Source organism: Triticum urartu, chromosome 1A (genome assembly GCF_056163025.1).
Source record: "Triticum urartu cultivar PI428250 chromosome 1A, HENAU_Tu73, whole genome shotgun sequence".
In the NCBI taxonomy this organism is placed as follows: domain Eukaryota; kingdom Viridiplantae; phylum Streptophyta; class Magnoliopsida; order Poales; family Poaceae; genus Triticum; species Triticum urartu.
This window is the reverse complement of record NC_141873.1, coordinates 75,481,988-75,499,178: the sequence shown is the minus strand read 5'-3', so window position 1 is coordinate 75,499,178 and position 17,191 is coordinate 75,481,988. Positions and strand designations below refer to the sequence as shown.

General features: G+C 42.5%; 1 protein-coding gene across 1 annotated transcript; it reads left to right on the top strand.

Moving 5' to 3' along the window:
• The first annotated feature begins 1,334 nt into the window (after positions 1-1,334).
• Positions 1,335-5,874, top strand: LOC147990105 (uncharacterized). Its single transcript, XM_087547602.1, has 2 exons — positions 1,335-1,922; positions 3,909-5,874. The coding sequence occupies exons 1-2, from the start codon at positions 1,397-1,399 to the stop codon at positions 4,163-4,165; spliced, it is 783 nt and encodes a 260-aa protein (XP_087403728.1). The 5' UTR covers positions 1,335-1,396; the 3' UTR covers positions 4,166-5,874.
• The last annotated feature ends 11,317 nt before the right edge of the window (positions 5,875-17,191 follow it).

The following is a 17,191-nucleotide window of genomic DNA, read 5'->3' as shown; positions in this document are numbered from 1 at the left end:
GCACAATTTTAATGTAATTCTTCTTAATTGTGGTATGAATATTCAGATCCAAAAAATTCAAGACAAAAGTTCATATTGACATAAAAATAATAATACTTCAAGCATAGTAACAAAGCAATTATGTCTTCTCAAAATAACATGGTTAAAGGAAGTTATCCCTACAAAATCATATAGTCTGGCTATGCTCTATCTTCACCATACAAAATATTTAAATCATGCACAACCCCGATGACAACCCAAGCAATTGTTTCATACTTTTGACATTCTCAAAACTTTTTCAATCTTCACACAATACATGAGCGTGAGCCATGGATATAGCACTATAGGTGGAATATAGTGGTGGTTGTGGAGAAGACAAAAAGGAAGAAGATAGTCTCACATCAACTAGGCGTATCAACGGGCTATGGAGATGCCCATCAATAGATATCAATGTGAGTGAGTAGGGATTGCCATGCAACGGATGCACTAGAGCTATAAGTATATGAAAGCTCAAAAAGAAACTAAGTGGGTGTGCATCCAACTTGCTTGCTCATGAAGACCTAGGGTAATTTGAGGAAGCCCATCATTGGAATACAAGCCAAGTTCTACAATGAAAGATTCCCACTAGTATATGAAAATGATAACATAAGAGACTCTCTACTATGAAGATCATGGTGCTACTTTGAAGCACAAGTGTGATAAAAGGATAGTAACATTGTCCCTTCTCTCTTTTTGTCTCATTTTTTTTCTCTTTTTGGGGGCCTTTTCTCTTTTTTTATGGCCTCTTTTTTTTCGTCTGGAGTCTCATCCCGACTTGTCGGGGAATCATAGTCTCCATCTGTGACGCCCGGATAATTAAGCTACAGTAATAATCTGCTAATGATGTCACGTACCATGATTACTGTTGTTAAACTCGCGTTGGTTCGAATCCGGTCCAAATTCAAGATTTTAAAATAAAGTCAAACAAATAAAGCTTTCAAATGTCAAAAAAAAAGTCCGTTGGGTTGCAAATATTCACTAGCTAATTATCATGTGGCGACCAACATCATTTGGCTCTCCCTTTAATCTCTAGGAAAATATAAAGTGGCCCAACAACATATTAATTGGCTTTTTCAATTTCCAAAAATTCTTGAACAATTCCGTTGGCTCTATAAATTTTTTTGCAACACCACAATTTGGTGCATGAATTATGTGCCAAGTTTCATTCTTCACAATATTCATTTTGTGCTCCAACTATTTACAAAACAGAAAGGAAAAGCAGAAAAGGAAAATAATTTTAAAAAAGGTAGACCTAAACCTACCGGACCCTTGGCCCATTTAGCTAAAACAGGTCCAGCCCAACCCAACTCGCCCTCGTCTCCCTTCTCTGTTCACACAGGGGAATCGTGGCAACGATCCACCGGCGCCATGGCCACCGATGACGCCGTGGCAGCCATCCCACACCTCCCCGTCGTTTCCCCCGGCGGATAAGAGCAACCCCCGGCCCCCTCTTCCTCTCCCCCAAACCCTAGCCTCCTTTTTCCCTCCCACGCGCCGTCACTCTCGCCCCGCACCCACCCGAGCTCCTCCATCGCCGCGTCGTCATCGATCCCGTGGCCACCGGCCATCCCTCGTCGCCGAGCTTAGTCCAGGAGCACCGCCGTCCTCTTTCTCATCGACTGCAAGCCTCGATTCGAGCGGGGCCACCCCGTACGCTCGCCATCGAGGCCGTCCCCACCGCGTACATCGCCGGTGTCCGCCGTCGTCGCCGCGACTCCAGTCCGCCTCCGGCCTCCCCGACCTCGCCTACTTCGACTACATGGGCGAGATCGAGCTGGAAGCCACCGGGACGCCCGCTGCTTCCCCGTCCTCAACCTCCATCCGTCTCGGTCGCCGCTGCCGTCGCCAACGCCGGCCACCTCTACTGCTACTAAACCATCGACGGGACCCCTTGCGCTCCCTACGTAAGCTCCGTGTCCATCCCCTCTATTTTCGGCATCGATTTCGACCTTTAGATGCGGCCACCACCGTTGCCGAACCCACTGCCGCTCGGACTCGTCGCCGGCGAGGTTCCGACGAACACAGTGGCGAGGCCACGTTATAACTGTGTAGTCGCTTGACTACACAGGATTTTTGTACGACATTGACCCCCACGTCTACGTACCACGTCGTTGAACCAGCAATTTAACTTACAGCCCATCTATTCTCTTATCCCCCTGCTTGTGTATCAATTAGTTGGATCATTATTGGGCCGTACAGCAAAAAGAAAGTCCAAAATCCCTTAACTGATCGCACTGTATCGCTTGATCTACAAATTACGTGATATCTTTGGCTCCCCTTCACGCATGCCTCTTCAATGACCGTGGACGGCCGCCGCAGCGCCGTCTTCAGACTTCACGTCCCGACGCCGGTGATCTTTTACTGGACTCTGGACGTGAGACGCGAGACACCTCGGGCCGTCCGGCGAGCCGCGAGCGACGCACCCGCGTCTGCACATAAATTGTTCGTCTGGTACTCTGAATCAATCGACCAATACTGTTGTATTAGTCTGCACTCTGTATCTGATCAACACAAGGCAAGGCCCTTCACTTTTCTACTTCTACTTGTTTGTTTTATGTAATGCTTGATATCACAAGGTTTTGATCCTGGCACCGCCACTGGACGAACCTCTGGTCGCGTGCGTACACTAACTGGCCTCCCGCACGCCTGTAGCTCCCTCCTAGCTCGCCAACTCACTCGATCTCGAGCTCCTGCGCCGTAGCCACACCCTACCGAGCTCGGGCCGTCGCCGAGGTCGCTGTCGTGCCCGCGCGCCCCTGGTCGCGTCCGGCCACGGGCGCCGCTTGCTGGCCGCGCCCAGGCACGCGTCCGCCTGCGCGTGGCCGTGCCTCTGCTGCTGCACTTCTACTGATGCTAGCCGCTGCCGTCCCCGCGCGTTCCCGCTGCTACTGCATCCTGCCGCTGCCGCTACGCCTCTGCTCTCTGCTACTGCCTCCCTATCGCTGCTTGCCTGTACTCCTGCTATCTAGCTAGCTAGCTTTTTAGTTTTTACATTGATTAATCCCCTCTACAGCCCCTAATCTGCGGTTAAACAACCGTTAACAGGACTTAAAAAAATATGGGAAGGTAGTATGTGTGACAAACTCCATTTTACTCCACTGAACCAAATCCATTTGATGCATGGAATAAATCCTAAAAAATCACAAAATGCTATCTTTTATTAACAGAAAACAGATTTGTGTGTTGCCTGCTGTGTGTGGTGTGTGTGTTGCGTGTGTGGCCGGCTGGGCCATTGTCCAGTACGGCCGGCCCCTTATTTAATTAGGACTAGATTAGTTAGTGTTAAATTAGTGCTAATTTATTTTAATAGAAAGTGACATGTGGACCACCCTGTTGGTTATCTTTAATTAATTGACTTAATAGACATAGTGTCCATGACAAGTAGGACCCACTAGCACTGTTCACACATTGACCAAGGTCAACTTTGACTGTTGACCTGTTGGCTGGGCTTTGATTGGCCCCACATGTCATTGACTTGTGGCTAGCCCGGTCAGGGTATAAAAAGAATCAAAATTATTTAAATTCGAAATAAATAATTAAAACAATTTCAGAATATTAATAAAACTTTGAAAAATCATATAAATTAAACCGTAGCTCGGTTGAAAATGTTTTCTATATGAAAGTTGCTCAGAAAAATCCAACGAATCCGAATACGTGGCTCGTTCATCTGTCACATGACCCTAGCATGCTGAACATGGAACTTTCCCCCTCTTTTCCTGTGTCCGGAATCCGCCTAACCCCGGGAATTCATCCTTGGATGTTTATCCCCTCTGTCTGCAACGTGTAGTACTACGTTAGATCGACCCTAATTCTACTTATCGTCATGCCATGCTTAGCGTTGCATCTGTTTGCTTATATTTACTGTTTCTTCCCCCTCTTCTCTCCGGTAGACCCCGAGGCCGATGATGCCGATGTGATCGACTACGTCACCGACGACCCCTCGTTCTTGTCTGAGCAACCAGGCGAGCCCCACTTTTTGATCATCCCGATATCGTCCATTCCATTCTCTCATACTTGCATTAGATTTTGCTACTGTTATTGTTTGCTCATATTCTCATGCATAGCCTGCTTTTGTAACCTGCTTATTGTTACCTTACCTGCTTATCCTAAATTGCTTAGTATAGGTTGGTTAGTGATCCATCAGTGACCCCCCACCTTGTCCCTGTTGTCCCTGCTTCATCATCGAAGACCCGATCAACGGGATCGAAGACCAGGCCCCGACACCGCACATCACTTTCCCCTTAGTTGCTCGACACTACTGGGTTACTATCGAGTGCCGAGGGTGAAACCTCTTCAGCACTTCTGATGTTAACCCTGTAGTGTAGTCATTCGGTCGTGGTCATCGACGGTGATTTCTCCTTAACCACTTCCGATACGACTCTATCGTGCAACCCCTCAAGTGTGAACCTCGGGGGTGATTCCTCTTACGTTCACCTTGATGATTACATCTAGTGGAATTCATCGGGGGTGATTCCTCGGGTTTTCCCCTTGATGTTTGGACACACGGAACTTGGACTTTACCACTGTTACTTGGAAAGACGGGTCGACCCTGAGGGGTACCCGCGCGAGCTTAATTGCGAGTGATGTGGAGTCGGGCGGACCTGGAAGGTGCCCGCGAGATAATTACGAGGCATGGCCGGGCATTCCTAGCCCTTGCCGCAAGTCCTCGAGACGGGGCAACGGGGTCACATTTTTCGTGAGTCTCTACTTGTTAACGCGCGTTCCTAATCCACTATGATTTGGATATTTGATCCCAGGGGCCTCTGGCTTGATAGCACTAACCATCACGTGGGCATAGTATGGGCGTTCTGCGTCGTATGCATCAGCCGAAGCTTAATAGACGTCAGCGACTGAGCGGCGCACGCCGGGTTGGACTGGAAAGCACCTACCTTGTTGAAGGAGGTAGCTAGGTCTGCTCACCGGCCGCGTTCGCAACGTGCAGGAGTTCCCGGAGAGATGACCCATAACCCCTGGGGGCATAGGTTTAGTCCGGCGTGCTGACCTCTCTATTAAGCCTAGGTCGGGTTGCGGCGTATTGTTTGGCCGAGGCCGGGCATGACCCAGGAAAGTGTGTCCGGTCGGAGTTAATCGAGCATGGTGGGTAAGTTGGTGCACCCCTGCAGGGAAGAAAACATCTATCGATAGCCTGTCCTACGGTAACGGACACTTGGAGTTGGATCCCGATCGATACAACTAGAACTGGAGACTTGAGATGAGACTTAGATATGAGGAATGGATTGTGATGATAACTGGATAGTATGGCTCTGGGATTGCTTTCTTGCAGGGAGTCGAGAAAGGATCTCTGGCCGAGGTTGATAACATTACTACTACTTTACTTTATGCTACTCTACACCCTCCTGTTGCTGCAGGATGGTGGTTTCCAGAAGATGCTAGTCTTCAATAGGAATAGGCCTTCTCTCTATTCTGGCATTTCTGCAGCCCAGTCCACATATACAGACTTCCTTTGATAATGTTGCATATGTAGTGTAGATCCTTGCTTGCGAGTACTTTGGATGAGTACTCACGGTTGCTTTGCTCCCCCTTTTCCCCCTTTCTTCTTTCTGGTTGATGCAACCAAATGTTGGAACCCAGGAGCCAGATGCCACCGCCGATGCCTACTACTACATGGAGACCGATGATGACCAGGAGTAGTTAGGAGGCTCCCAGGCAGGAGACCTTGCCTTTTCGATCGTTGTTGCTTTTGTGCTAGCCTTCTTAAGGCAAACTTGTCTAACATATGTCTGTACTCAGATATTGTTGCTTCCGCTGACTCTTGTGTATTCGAGCTTATGTATTCGAGCCCTCGAGGCCCCTGGCTTGTAATATAAAGCTTGTATTATTTTTACTTTGTGTCTAGAGTTGTGTTGCGATATCTTCCCGTGAGTCCTTGATCTTGATCATACACATTTGCGTGTATGATTAGTGTACGATTGAATCGAGGGTGTCACACCATCATCCTTTCCTCACTGGGACAATGCTCTCGTAATGATGACCATCACACTTTTTTTACAACTCAACAATTACAACTCGATACTTAGAACAAAATATGACTATATATGAATGCCTCCGGCAGTGTACCGGGATATGCAATGATGCATGAGTGACATGTATGAAAGGATTATGAATGGTGGCTTTGCCACAAATACTATGTCAACTACATGATCATGCTAAGCAATATGACAGTGATGGAGTGTGTCATAAACGGAATGGTGGAAAGTTGCATGGCAATATATCTCGGAATGGCTATGGAAATGCCATAATAGGTAGGTATGGTGGCTGTTTTGAGGAAGGTATATGGTGGGTGTATGATACCGGCGAAAAGGTGCGCGGTATTAGAGAGGCTAGCAAAGGTGGAAGGGTGAGAGTGCGTATAATCCATGGACTCAACATTAGTCATAAAGAACTCATATACTTATTGCAAAAATCTACAAGTTATCAAAGCAAAGTATTACGCGCATGCTCCTAGGGGGGTAGATTGGTAGGAAAAGACCATCGCTCGTCCCCGACCGCCACTCATAAGGAAGACAATCAATAAATAAATCATGCTCCGACTTCATCACATAACGGTTCACCACACGTGAATGCTACGGGAATCACAAGCTTCAACACAAGTATTTCTCAAATTCACAACTACTCAACTAGCATGACTTTAATATCACCATCTCCATATCTCAAAACAATTATCAAGTATCAAACTTATCATAGTATTCAACACACTCATAAAAGAGTTTCATTATTAATCTTCCATACCAAGCATATTAGGATTTTAAGCAAATTACCATGCTATTAAGACTCTCAAAATAATCTAAGTGAAGCATGAGAGATCAATAGTTTATATAAAACAAATCCACCACCGTGCTCTAGAAGATATAAATGAAGCACTAGAGCAAAATTATATAACTCAAAAGATATAAGCGAAGCACATAGAGTATTCTAATAAATTACAAATCATATATGGCTCTGTCAAAAGGTGTGTACAGCAAGTATGATTGTGGTAAACTAACAAGCAAAGAATCAAATCATACAAGACGCTCCAAGAAAAACAAATATCATGTGGTAAATAAAAATATAGCTCCAAGTAAAGTTATCGATAGAAGTAGACGAAAGAGGGGATGCCTTCCGGGGCATCCTCAAGCTTTGGCTTTTAGGTGTCCTTAGATTATCTTGGGGGTGCCATGGGCATCCCCAAGCTTAGGCTCTTCCCACTCCTTGTTCCATAATCCATCAAATCTTTACCCAAAACATGAAAACTTCACAACACAAAACTTAAAGTAGAAAATCTCGTGAGCTCCGTTAGCGAAAGAGAATAAAAGATCACTTCAAGGTACTGTAATGAACTCATTATTTATTTATATGGGTGTTATACCTACTGTATTCCAACTTCTCTATGGTTTATAAACTAATTTACTAGCCATAGATTCATCAAAATAAGTAAACAACACACGAAAAACAGAATCTGTCAAAAACAGAACAGTCTGTAGTAATCTGTAGCTAGCGCAACATATGGAACCCCAAAAATTCTAAAATAAATTGCTGGACTTGAGGAATTTGTCTATTAATCATCTGAAAAAAGAATTAACTAAATATAACTTTCCAAATAAAAATGACAGCAGTTCTCGTGAGCGCTAAAGTTTCTGTTTTTTACAGCAAGTTCAACAAGACTTTACCCAAGTCTTCCCAACGGTTCTACTTGGCACAAACACTAATTAAACACAAAAAACACAACCAAAACAGAGTCTAGATAATTTATTTATTACTAAACAGGAGCAAAAATCAAGGAATAAAAATAAAATTGGGTTGCCTCCCAACAAGCGCTATCGTTTAACGCCCCTAGCTAGGCATAACAAGCAAGAATAGATGTACGTATTGCCATCTTTGGTAGGCAATCCATAAGTGGCACTCATAATAGATTAATAAGGTAATTTAATTTTCTTTCTAGGAAAGTGTTCCATGCCTTTCCTTAATGGTAATTGGAATCTAATATTTCCTTCCTTCATATCAATAATTGCACCAATCGTTCTAAGGAAAGGTCTACCAAGAATAATAGGACATGAAGGATTGCAATATATGTCAAGAACGATAAAATCTACGGGCACATAATTCCTATTTGCAACAATAAGAAAATCATTAATTCTTCCCATAGGTTTCTTAATAGTGGAATCCGCAAGGTGCAAGTTTAGAGAGCAATCATCAAAATCACGGAAACCTAACAAATCACACAAAGTCTTTGGAATCGTGGAAACACTAGCACCCAAATCACATAAAGCATAGCATTCATGATCTTTAATTTTAATTTCAATAGTTGGTTTCCACTTATCATAAAGTTTTCTAGGGATAGAAGCTTCCAATTCAAGTTTTTCTTCAGAAGATTGCATCAAGGCATCAAAGATATGTTTAGTAAACGCTTTATTTTGACTATAAGTATGAGGAGAATTTAGCACGGATTGCAACAAAGAAATACAATCAATCAAAGAGCAATTTTCATAGTTAAATTCCTTGAAATCCATAATAGTGGGTTTAGCAACATCTAGGGTTTTAATTTCTTCAATCTCACTTTTATCAAATTTAGCATCAAGATCAAAAGATTCAGAGTTCTTGGAACGCCTTCTAGGTAAAGGTGGATCATATTCAGTCCCATCATTATCAAGATTCATATTGCAAAACAAAGATTTAATAGGGGACACATCAATAACTTTTAGATCTTCATCATTATTTTCATAGAATCTAGAAGAACACGCTTTTATAAAGGCATCTTTCTTAGCACGCATCCTAGCGGTTCTTTCTTTGCACTCATCAATGGAAATTCTCATGGCTTTGAGAGACTCATTGATATCATGCTTAGGTGGAATAGATCTAAGTTTCAAAGAATCAACATCAAGAGCAATTCTATCAACGTTCCTAGCCAAATCATCAATCTTAAGCAAATTTTCTTCAATCATAGCATTAAAATTATTTTGCGAGGTAATAAATTCTTTAAAGAATCAAAATCAGAGGGCATCTTATTATAATTTCCATAAGAATTGTTGTAGGTATTACCATAATTATTAGAGGGATTACTAGGGTAAGGCCTAGGATTGAAATTTCCTCTATACGCGTTGTTACCAAAATTGTTCCTACCAACAAAATTCACATCCATAGATTCATCATTATTCTCAATCAAAGTAGACAAGGGCATATCATTAGGATCAGAAGAAACACTCTTATTAGCAAATAATTTCATAAGTTCATCCATCTTTCCACTCAAAACATTAATTTCTTCTATCGCATGCACCTTTTTATTAGTAGATCTTTCAGTATGCCATTGAGAATAATTAACCATAATATTATATAGGAGTGTAGTAGCTTCTCCTAAAGTGATTTCCATAAAAGTGCCTCCCGCGGCCGAATCTAAAATATTTCTAGAAGCAAAATTCAATCCGGCATAAAAAATTTGTATAATCATCCACAAATTTAAACCATGAGTAGGGCAGTTACGTATCATTAATTTCATTCTCTCCCAAGCTTGTGCAACATGTTCATGATCAAGTTGCTTAAAATTCATAATATCATTTTCTAAGTGAGATGATCTTAGCGGGAGGAAAATACTTAGAGATAAAAGCATCTTTGCACTTATTCCATGAATCAATACTATTTTTAGGCAAAGACGAAAACCAAGCTTTAGCACGATCTCTAAGCGAAAAAGGAAATAGCTTCAATTTAACAATATCATTATCCACATATTTCTTCTTTTGCATGTCACACAAATCAACGAAGCTATTTAGATGAGTAGCGGCATCTTCACTAGGAAGGCCGGAGAACGAATCTTTCATGACAAGATTCAGCAAAGCATCATTAATTTCACAAGATTCAGCATCGGTAAGAGGAGCAATCGGAGTGCTAATAAAATCATTGTTGTTGGTATTGGTGAAGTCACGCAATTTACTATTATCTTGAGCCATCGTGATAAGCAAGCAAACTAACACACAAGCAAACAAAGAGCAAGCGGACAAAAGGAGGCAAATAGAGAAAGAGAGGGAGGATAGAGAGAGAGGGCGAATAAAACGACAAGGGTGAAGTGGGGGGGAGGAAAACGAGAGGCAAATGGCAAATAATATAATGCGGGAGATAAGGGTATGTGATGGGTACTTGGTATGTTGACTTTTGCGTAGACCTCCCCGGCAACGGCGCCATAAATCCTTCTTGCTACCTCTTTTAGCACTGCATTGGTTTTCCCGAACAGGAAGGGATGATGCAGCAAAGTAGCGTAAGTATTTCCCTCAGTTTTTGAGAACCAAGGTATCAATCCAGTAGGAGGCTACGCGCGAGTCCCTCACACCTGCACAAAACAAATAAATCCTCGCAACCAACGCAAATAGGGGTTGTCAATCCCTATAAGGCCACTTACGAGAGTGAGATCTGATAGATATGATAAGATAATATTTTTGGTATTTTTATGATAAAGATGCAAAGTAAAATAAAGGCAAAGTAAATTACTAAGTAGTAGGAGATTGATATGATAAAGATAGACCCGGAGGCCATAGGTTTCACTAGTGGCTTCTCTCGAGAGCATAAGTATTCTACGGTGGGTGAACAAATTACTGTTGAGCAATTGACAGAATTGAGCATAGTTATGAGAATATCTAGGTATGATCATGTATATAGGCATCACGTCCGAGACAAGTAAACCGACTCTTGCCTGCATCTACTACTATTACTCCACTCATCGACCGCTATCCAGCATGCATCTAGAGTATTAAGTTAAAACAGAGTAACGCCTTAAGCAAGATGACATGATGTAGAGGGATAGACTCATACAATATGAAGAAAACCCCATCTTGTTATCCTCGATGGCAACAATACAATACGTGTCTTACTGCCCTTATTGTCACCGGGAAAGGACACCGCAAGATTGAACCCAAAGCTAAGCACTTCTCCCATTGCAAGAAAGATCAATCTAGTAGGCCAAACCAAACTGATAATTCGAAGAGACTAGCAAAGATAACCAATCATACATAAAAGAATTCAGAGAAGATTCAAATATTATTCATAGATAGACTTGATCATAAACCCACAATTCATCGGTCTCAACAAACACACCGCAAAAAGAAGATTACATCGAATAGATCTCCACAAGAGAGGGGGAGAACATTGTATTGAGATCCAAAAAGAGAGAAGAAGCCATCTAGCTACTAACTATGGACCCGTAGGTCTGAAGTAAACTACTCACACTTCATCGGAGAGGCTGTGGTGTTGATGTAGAAGCCCTCCGTGATCGATGCCCCCTCCGGCGGAGCTCCGGAACAGGCCCCAAGATGGGATCTCGTATATACAGAAAGTTACGACGGTGGAATTAGGGTTTTGGCTCCATATCTGATCGTTTGGGGGTACGTGGGTATATATAGGAGGAAGAAGTACGTCGGTGGAGCAACAGGGGGCCCACGAGGGTAGGGGCGCGCCCCCCTACCTCGTGGCCTCCTGTTACGTGCCTTGACGTAGGGTCCAAGTCTCCTGAGTTGTATTCGGTGAGAAAATCACGTTCCCGAAGATTTCATTCCGTTTGGACTCTGTTTGATATTCCTTTTCTTCGAAACCCTAAAATAGGCAAAAAAGATAACAATTCTGGGTTGGGCATCCGGTTAATAGGTTAGTCTCAAAAATAATATAAAATTAGATAATAAAGCCCAATAATGTCCAAAACAGTAGATAATATAGCATGGAGCAATCAAAAATTATAGATACGTTGGAGACGTATCACGCCCCCACCCTCGTGGGTGCCTCGGGACTCCTCTGGCCCATCTACAATACTCCGTGGGCTTCTTTTGGTCCAAAAATAATGTCCGTAAATTTTCAGGTCAATTGGGCTCCGTTTGATATTCCTTTTCTGTGATACTCAAAAACAAGGAAAAACAGAAACTGGCACTAGGCTCTAGGTTAATAGGTTAGTCCCAAAAATCATATAAAATAGCATATTAATGCATATAAAACATCCTAGATGGATAATATAGTAGCATGGAACAATCAAAAATTATAGATACATTGGAGACGTATCAGTCTACGTACCCTCGTAGACCGAAAGCGGAAGCGTTTCACAACGTGGTTGATATAGTCGAACTTCTTCTAGGTCCACCGATCAAGCACCGAACATATGACACCTCTGAGTTTTGCACACATTCAGATCGGTGACGTCCCTCACCTTCTCGATCCATCAAGGTGTCGAGGATGTAGGTGAGTTCCGTCAGCGCGACGGTGTGGTGACGGTGATGGTGAAGTGATTCTCGCAGGGCTTCGCCTAAGCATCGCAAAACTATGACCGGGGGTGTAAACTGTGGTGGGGGACGCCACACATGGCTAATGATTGTTGTTGTGTGTCCTAGGCGCCCCCGCGTATATATAGGTGGGTGGGGAGGAGGGGCAGCCATGGGGCGCCCCAAGTAGGAGGAATCCTACTTGGGGTCCTCCCCAATTCGGCCTCCCCCTTTCCTTATTTTCGAAGGGTGGAAAAGGGAAGAGGGGGAGGGAAGGAAAGGGGGGCGAACCCCCTCTTTCCCTTCTCCAATTCGGCCTCCTTCCTTGAGGGGTGCGCGCCACCCCTTGGGGGCTGGTGTGCTCCCCTCCTATGGCCCATATCTTTTCCCCGGGGGTTCCGGTAACCCCCCGGTACTCCAATAAATACCCGGTACTATCCGGAACACTTCCGGTGTTTGAATACTATCATCGTATATATCAATCTTTACCTCTCAACCATTTAGAGACTCCTCTTCATGTCCGTGATCTCATTCAGGACTCCGAACAACATTCAGTCACCAAACGTCATAGCTCATATAATGCTAAATCGTCATCGAACGTTAAGCGTGCGGACCCTACGGGTTCGAGAACTATGTAGACATGAACGAGACAACTCTCCGGTCAATAACCAATAGTGGAACCTGGATGCTCATATTGGCTCCTACATATTCTATGAAGATCTTTATCGGTCGAACCGTTATGACAACATACATTATTCCCTTTGTCATCAGTATGTTACTTGCCCGAGATTCGATCGTCGGTATCCACATACCCTAGTTCAATCTCGTTACCGGCAAGTATCTTTACTCGTTCCGTAATACATCATCTTGCAACTAACTCCTTAGTCACTTTGCTTGCAACGCTTCTTATGATGTGCATTACCGAGAGGGCCCAGAGATACCTCTCCGATACTCAGAGTGACAAACCTAATCTCGATCTATGCCAACCCAACAAACACCTTCGGAGATACATGTAGGGCATCTTTATAATCACCCAGTTGCGTTGTGATGTTTGATAGCACACAAGGTATTCTTCTGGTATCCGGGAGTTTCATAATCTCATGATACATCTATTTTGAATTATGCTTTTATATCGATATTAATTGCATTATGAGCTGTGATTACATAATATGTCACAATACTTATGACTATTCTCTCTTATTTTACAAGGTTTACGTGATGAGGGAGAATGCCAGCAGCTGGAATTCTGGGCTGGAAGAGGAGCAAATATTAGAGACCTATTCTGCACATCTCCAAAAGTCCTGAAATTTCACGGGAGCACATTTCAGAATATATATAAAATATTGGGCAAAAGAAGTACCAGAGGGGGGGCGCCCACCATCCACAAGGGCGGGGGCACTCCCTACCCCCTGGGCGCGCCCCCTGCCTCGTGGGCCCCCGGTAGCCCTCTGATGCCCATCTTTGGCTATATGAGGTCTTTCGTCGAGGAAAAAAATCATAAGCTAGCTCATGGGATGAAACTCCACCGCCATGAGGTAGAACCAATCTAGGGTTCTGATGGAGCTGTTCTGCCGGGAAACTTCCCTCTGGGAGGGGGAAATCATCACCATAGTCATCACCATCGATCCTCTCATATGGCGGGGGTCAATCTCCATCAACATCTTCACCAGCACCATCTCATCTCAAACCCTAGTTCATCTCTTGTATCCAATCTTTGTCCCAAAACCTCAGATTGGTACCTGTGGGTTGCTAGTAGTGTTGATTACTCCTTGTAGTTGATGCTAGTTGGTTTACTTGGTGGAAGATCATATGTTCAGATCGTTTATGCATATTAATACCCCTTTGATTATGAACATGAATATGATTTGTGAGTAGTTACGTTTGTTCCTGAGGACATGGGAGAAGTCTTGCTATAAGTGGTCATGTGAATTTGGTATTCGTTCGATATTTTGATGAGATGTATGTTGTCTTTCCTCTAGTGGTGTCATGTGAACGTGGACTACATGACACTTCACCATTGTTTGGGCCTAGAGGAAGGCATTGGGGAGTAATAAGTAGATGATGGGTTGCTAGAGTGACAGAAGCTTAAACCCTAGTTTATGAGTTGCTTCATAAGGGGCTGATTTGGATCCATATGTTTCATGCTATGGTTAGGTTTACCTTAATACTATTTTTGTAGTTGTGGATGCTTGCAATAGGGGTTAATCATAAGTGGGATGCTTGTCCAAGGAAGGGCAGTACCCAAGCACCGGTCCACCCACATATCAAATTATCAAAGTACCGAACGCGAATCATATGAACGTGATGAAAACTAGCTTGACGATAATTCCCATGTGTCCTCGGGAGCGCTTTCCTTTATATAAGAGTTTGTCCAGGCTTGTCCTTTGCTACAAAAAGGATTGGGCCATCTTGTTGCACCTTATTTACTTTTATTACTTGTTACCCGTTAAAAATTACCTTATCACAAAACTATCTGTTACCGATAATTTCAGTGCTTGCAGAGAATACCTTACTGAAAATTGCTTATCATTTCCTTTTGCTCCTCATTGGGTTCGACACTCTTACTTATCGAAAGGACTACGATAGATCCCCTATACTTGTGGGTCATCAAGATTCTTTTCTGGCGCCGTTGCCGGGGAGTGAAGCGCCTTTGGTAGGTGGAATTTGGTAAGGAAAAATTTATATAGTGTGCTGAAATTTACTGTCACTTGTTACTATGGAACATAATCCTTTGAGGGGCTTGTTCGGGGTATCTTCACCCCGACCAGTAGAGCAAAGAGTTTCTCCTCAACCTACTGAACCTGTTGAAAATGTTTACTTTGAAATTCATTCGGGTATGATAGAGAAACTGCTAGCTAATCCTTTTACAGGAGATTGAACATTGCATCCCGATTTGCACCTAATCTATGTGGATGAAGTTTGTGGATTATTTATGCTTGAAGGTTTGCTCGAGGATGTTATCAAGAAGAAGGTCTTCTCTTTATCTTTGAAGGGAAAGTCATTGACATGGTTTAGGCTATGTGATGATATGGGATCATGGAACTACAACCGATTGAAATTGGAATTTCATCAGAAGTTTTATCCTATGCATCTTGTTCATCGCGATCGTAATCCTTGCGAAGGAGAAAGCATCGCTCAAGCTTGGGGGAGGCTTAAGTCAATGTTATATTCATGCCCCAATCATGAGCTCTCAAGATAAATTATTATTCCAAATTTTTATGATCGGCTTTCTCTCGATAATTGCTCCATGCTCGATACTTCTTGTACTGACTCTTTTATGACGAAGACTATTGAATTCAAATGGGATTTATTGGAAAGAGTTAAACGCGACTCCGAAGATTGGGATCTCGACGAAGGTAAGGAGTCAGGTATAATACCTAAGTTTGATTGTGTTAAATCTTTTATGGATACCGATGCTTTCTGTTAATTTAGCACTAAATATGGACTTGACTCTAAGATAGTAGCTTCTTTCTGTGAATCCTTTGCTACTCATGTTGATCTCCCTAAGGAGAAGTGGGTTAAATATAATCCTCACATTGAAGTAAAAGTAGTTGCACCTATTAAAGTTGAAGAAAAGACTGTCACTTATAATGTTGATCATGTTGTTCCTACTGCTTATATTGAGAAACTACCTTTCCCTGTTAGAATAAAGGATCATGCTAAAGCTTCAACTGTTGTTCGTAAGAGTAATACTAGAACACATACACCCTATGAGCAAATTAAAGTTGAACATAGTATTGCTATGGTTAAATATCTCTTGGCCGATAATATTGATGGGAATGTTATTTATTTCTGTGATGAAGATGCTAGAATTGCTAGACATGATACTAAAAATAAGCATAGATTTGTTGTAGGCATGCATTTTATTTCTGTTAAAATAGGAGATCATTGCTATCATGGCTTGTGTAGTATGGGTGCTAGTGCAAGTGCAATACCTCATTCCTTATACAAAGAAATTATGCATGATATTGCACCTGCTGAGATAGAAGAGATTGATGTTACAATTAAGCTTGCCAATAGAGATACTATTTCACCAGTTGGGATTGTTAAAGTTGTTGAAGTCTTGTGTGGGAAAGTTAAATATCCTGATGATTTTCTTGTTCTTGGTTCCCCACAAGATGATTTTGCCCCATTATATTTGGTAGACCCTTCTTGAATACTGTTAATGCTAAGATAGACTGCAAAAAGGATGTTGTTACTATTGGTTTGGGGGATATGTCTCATGAGTTTAATTTTGCTAAATTTCGTAGAGAACCCCATGATAAAAAAATTGCCTAGTATAGATGAAATTATTGGTCTTGCTTCTATTGCCGTGCCTCCTAATGATCCTTTAGAACAATATTTGCTAGACCATGAAAATGATATGTTTATGAATGAAAGAAGGGAAATAGATGAAGTATTCTTTAAACAGGGGCCTATTTTGAAACACAACTTTCCTGTTGAAATTCTAGGGGATCCTCCTCCACCCAAGGGTGATCCCCGTGTTTGAGCTTAAACCTTTACCAGATACTCTTAAATATGCTTATCTTGATGAGAAAGAGATATATCCTATTATTATTAGTGCTAACCTTTCAGAGCATGAAGAAAAGAAATTGTTGAAAACTCTGAAGAAGCACCGTGCTGCTATTGGATATACTCTTGATGATCTTAAGGGCATTAGTCCCACTTTATGCCAGCACAAAATAACATTGGAGAAAGACGCGAAACCGGTTGTTGATCACCAACGACGGTTAAATCCTAAGATGAAAGAAGTGGTAAGAAAATAAATACTAAACTTTTGGAGGCAGGTATAATTTATGCCGTTGCTGATAGTCAGTGGGTAAGTCATGTCCATTGTTTCCCTAAGAAGGGAGGTATTACTGTTGTTCCTAATGATAAAGATGAATTGATCCCACAAAGAATTGTTACAGGTTATAGAATGGTAATTGATTTCCGCAAATTAAATAAAG

Excerpts from the sequence above, each read along its gene's own strand:
- LOC147990105 (XM_087547602.1), top strand. The coding sequence starts at position 1,397 with ATGACGCCGTGGCAGCCATCCCACACCTCCCCGTCGTTTCCCCCGGCG. Across the intron at positions 1,923-3,908 it reads GGACCCCTTGCGCTCCCTAC|ACCCCGAGGCCGATGATGCC; the intron begins GTAAGCTCCGTG and ends TCTCTCCGGTAG.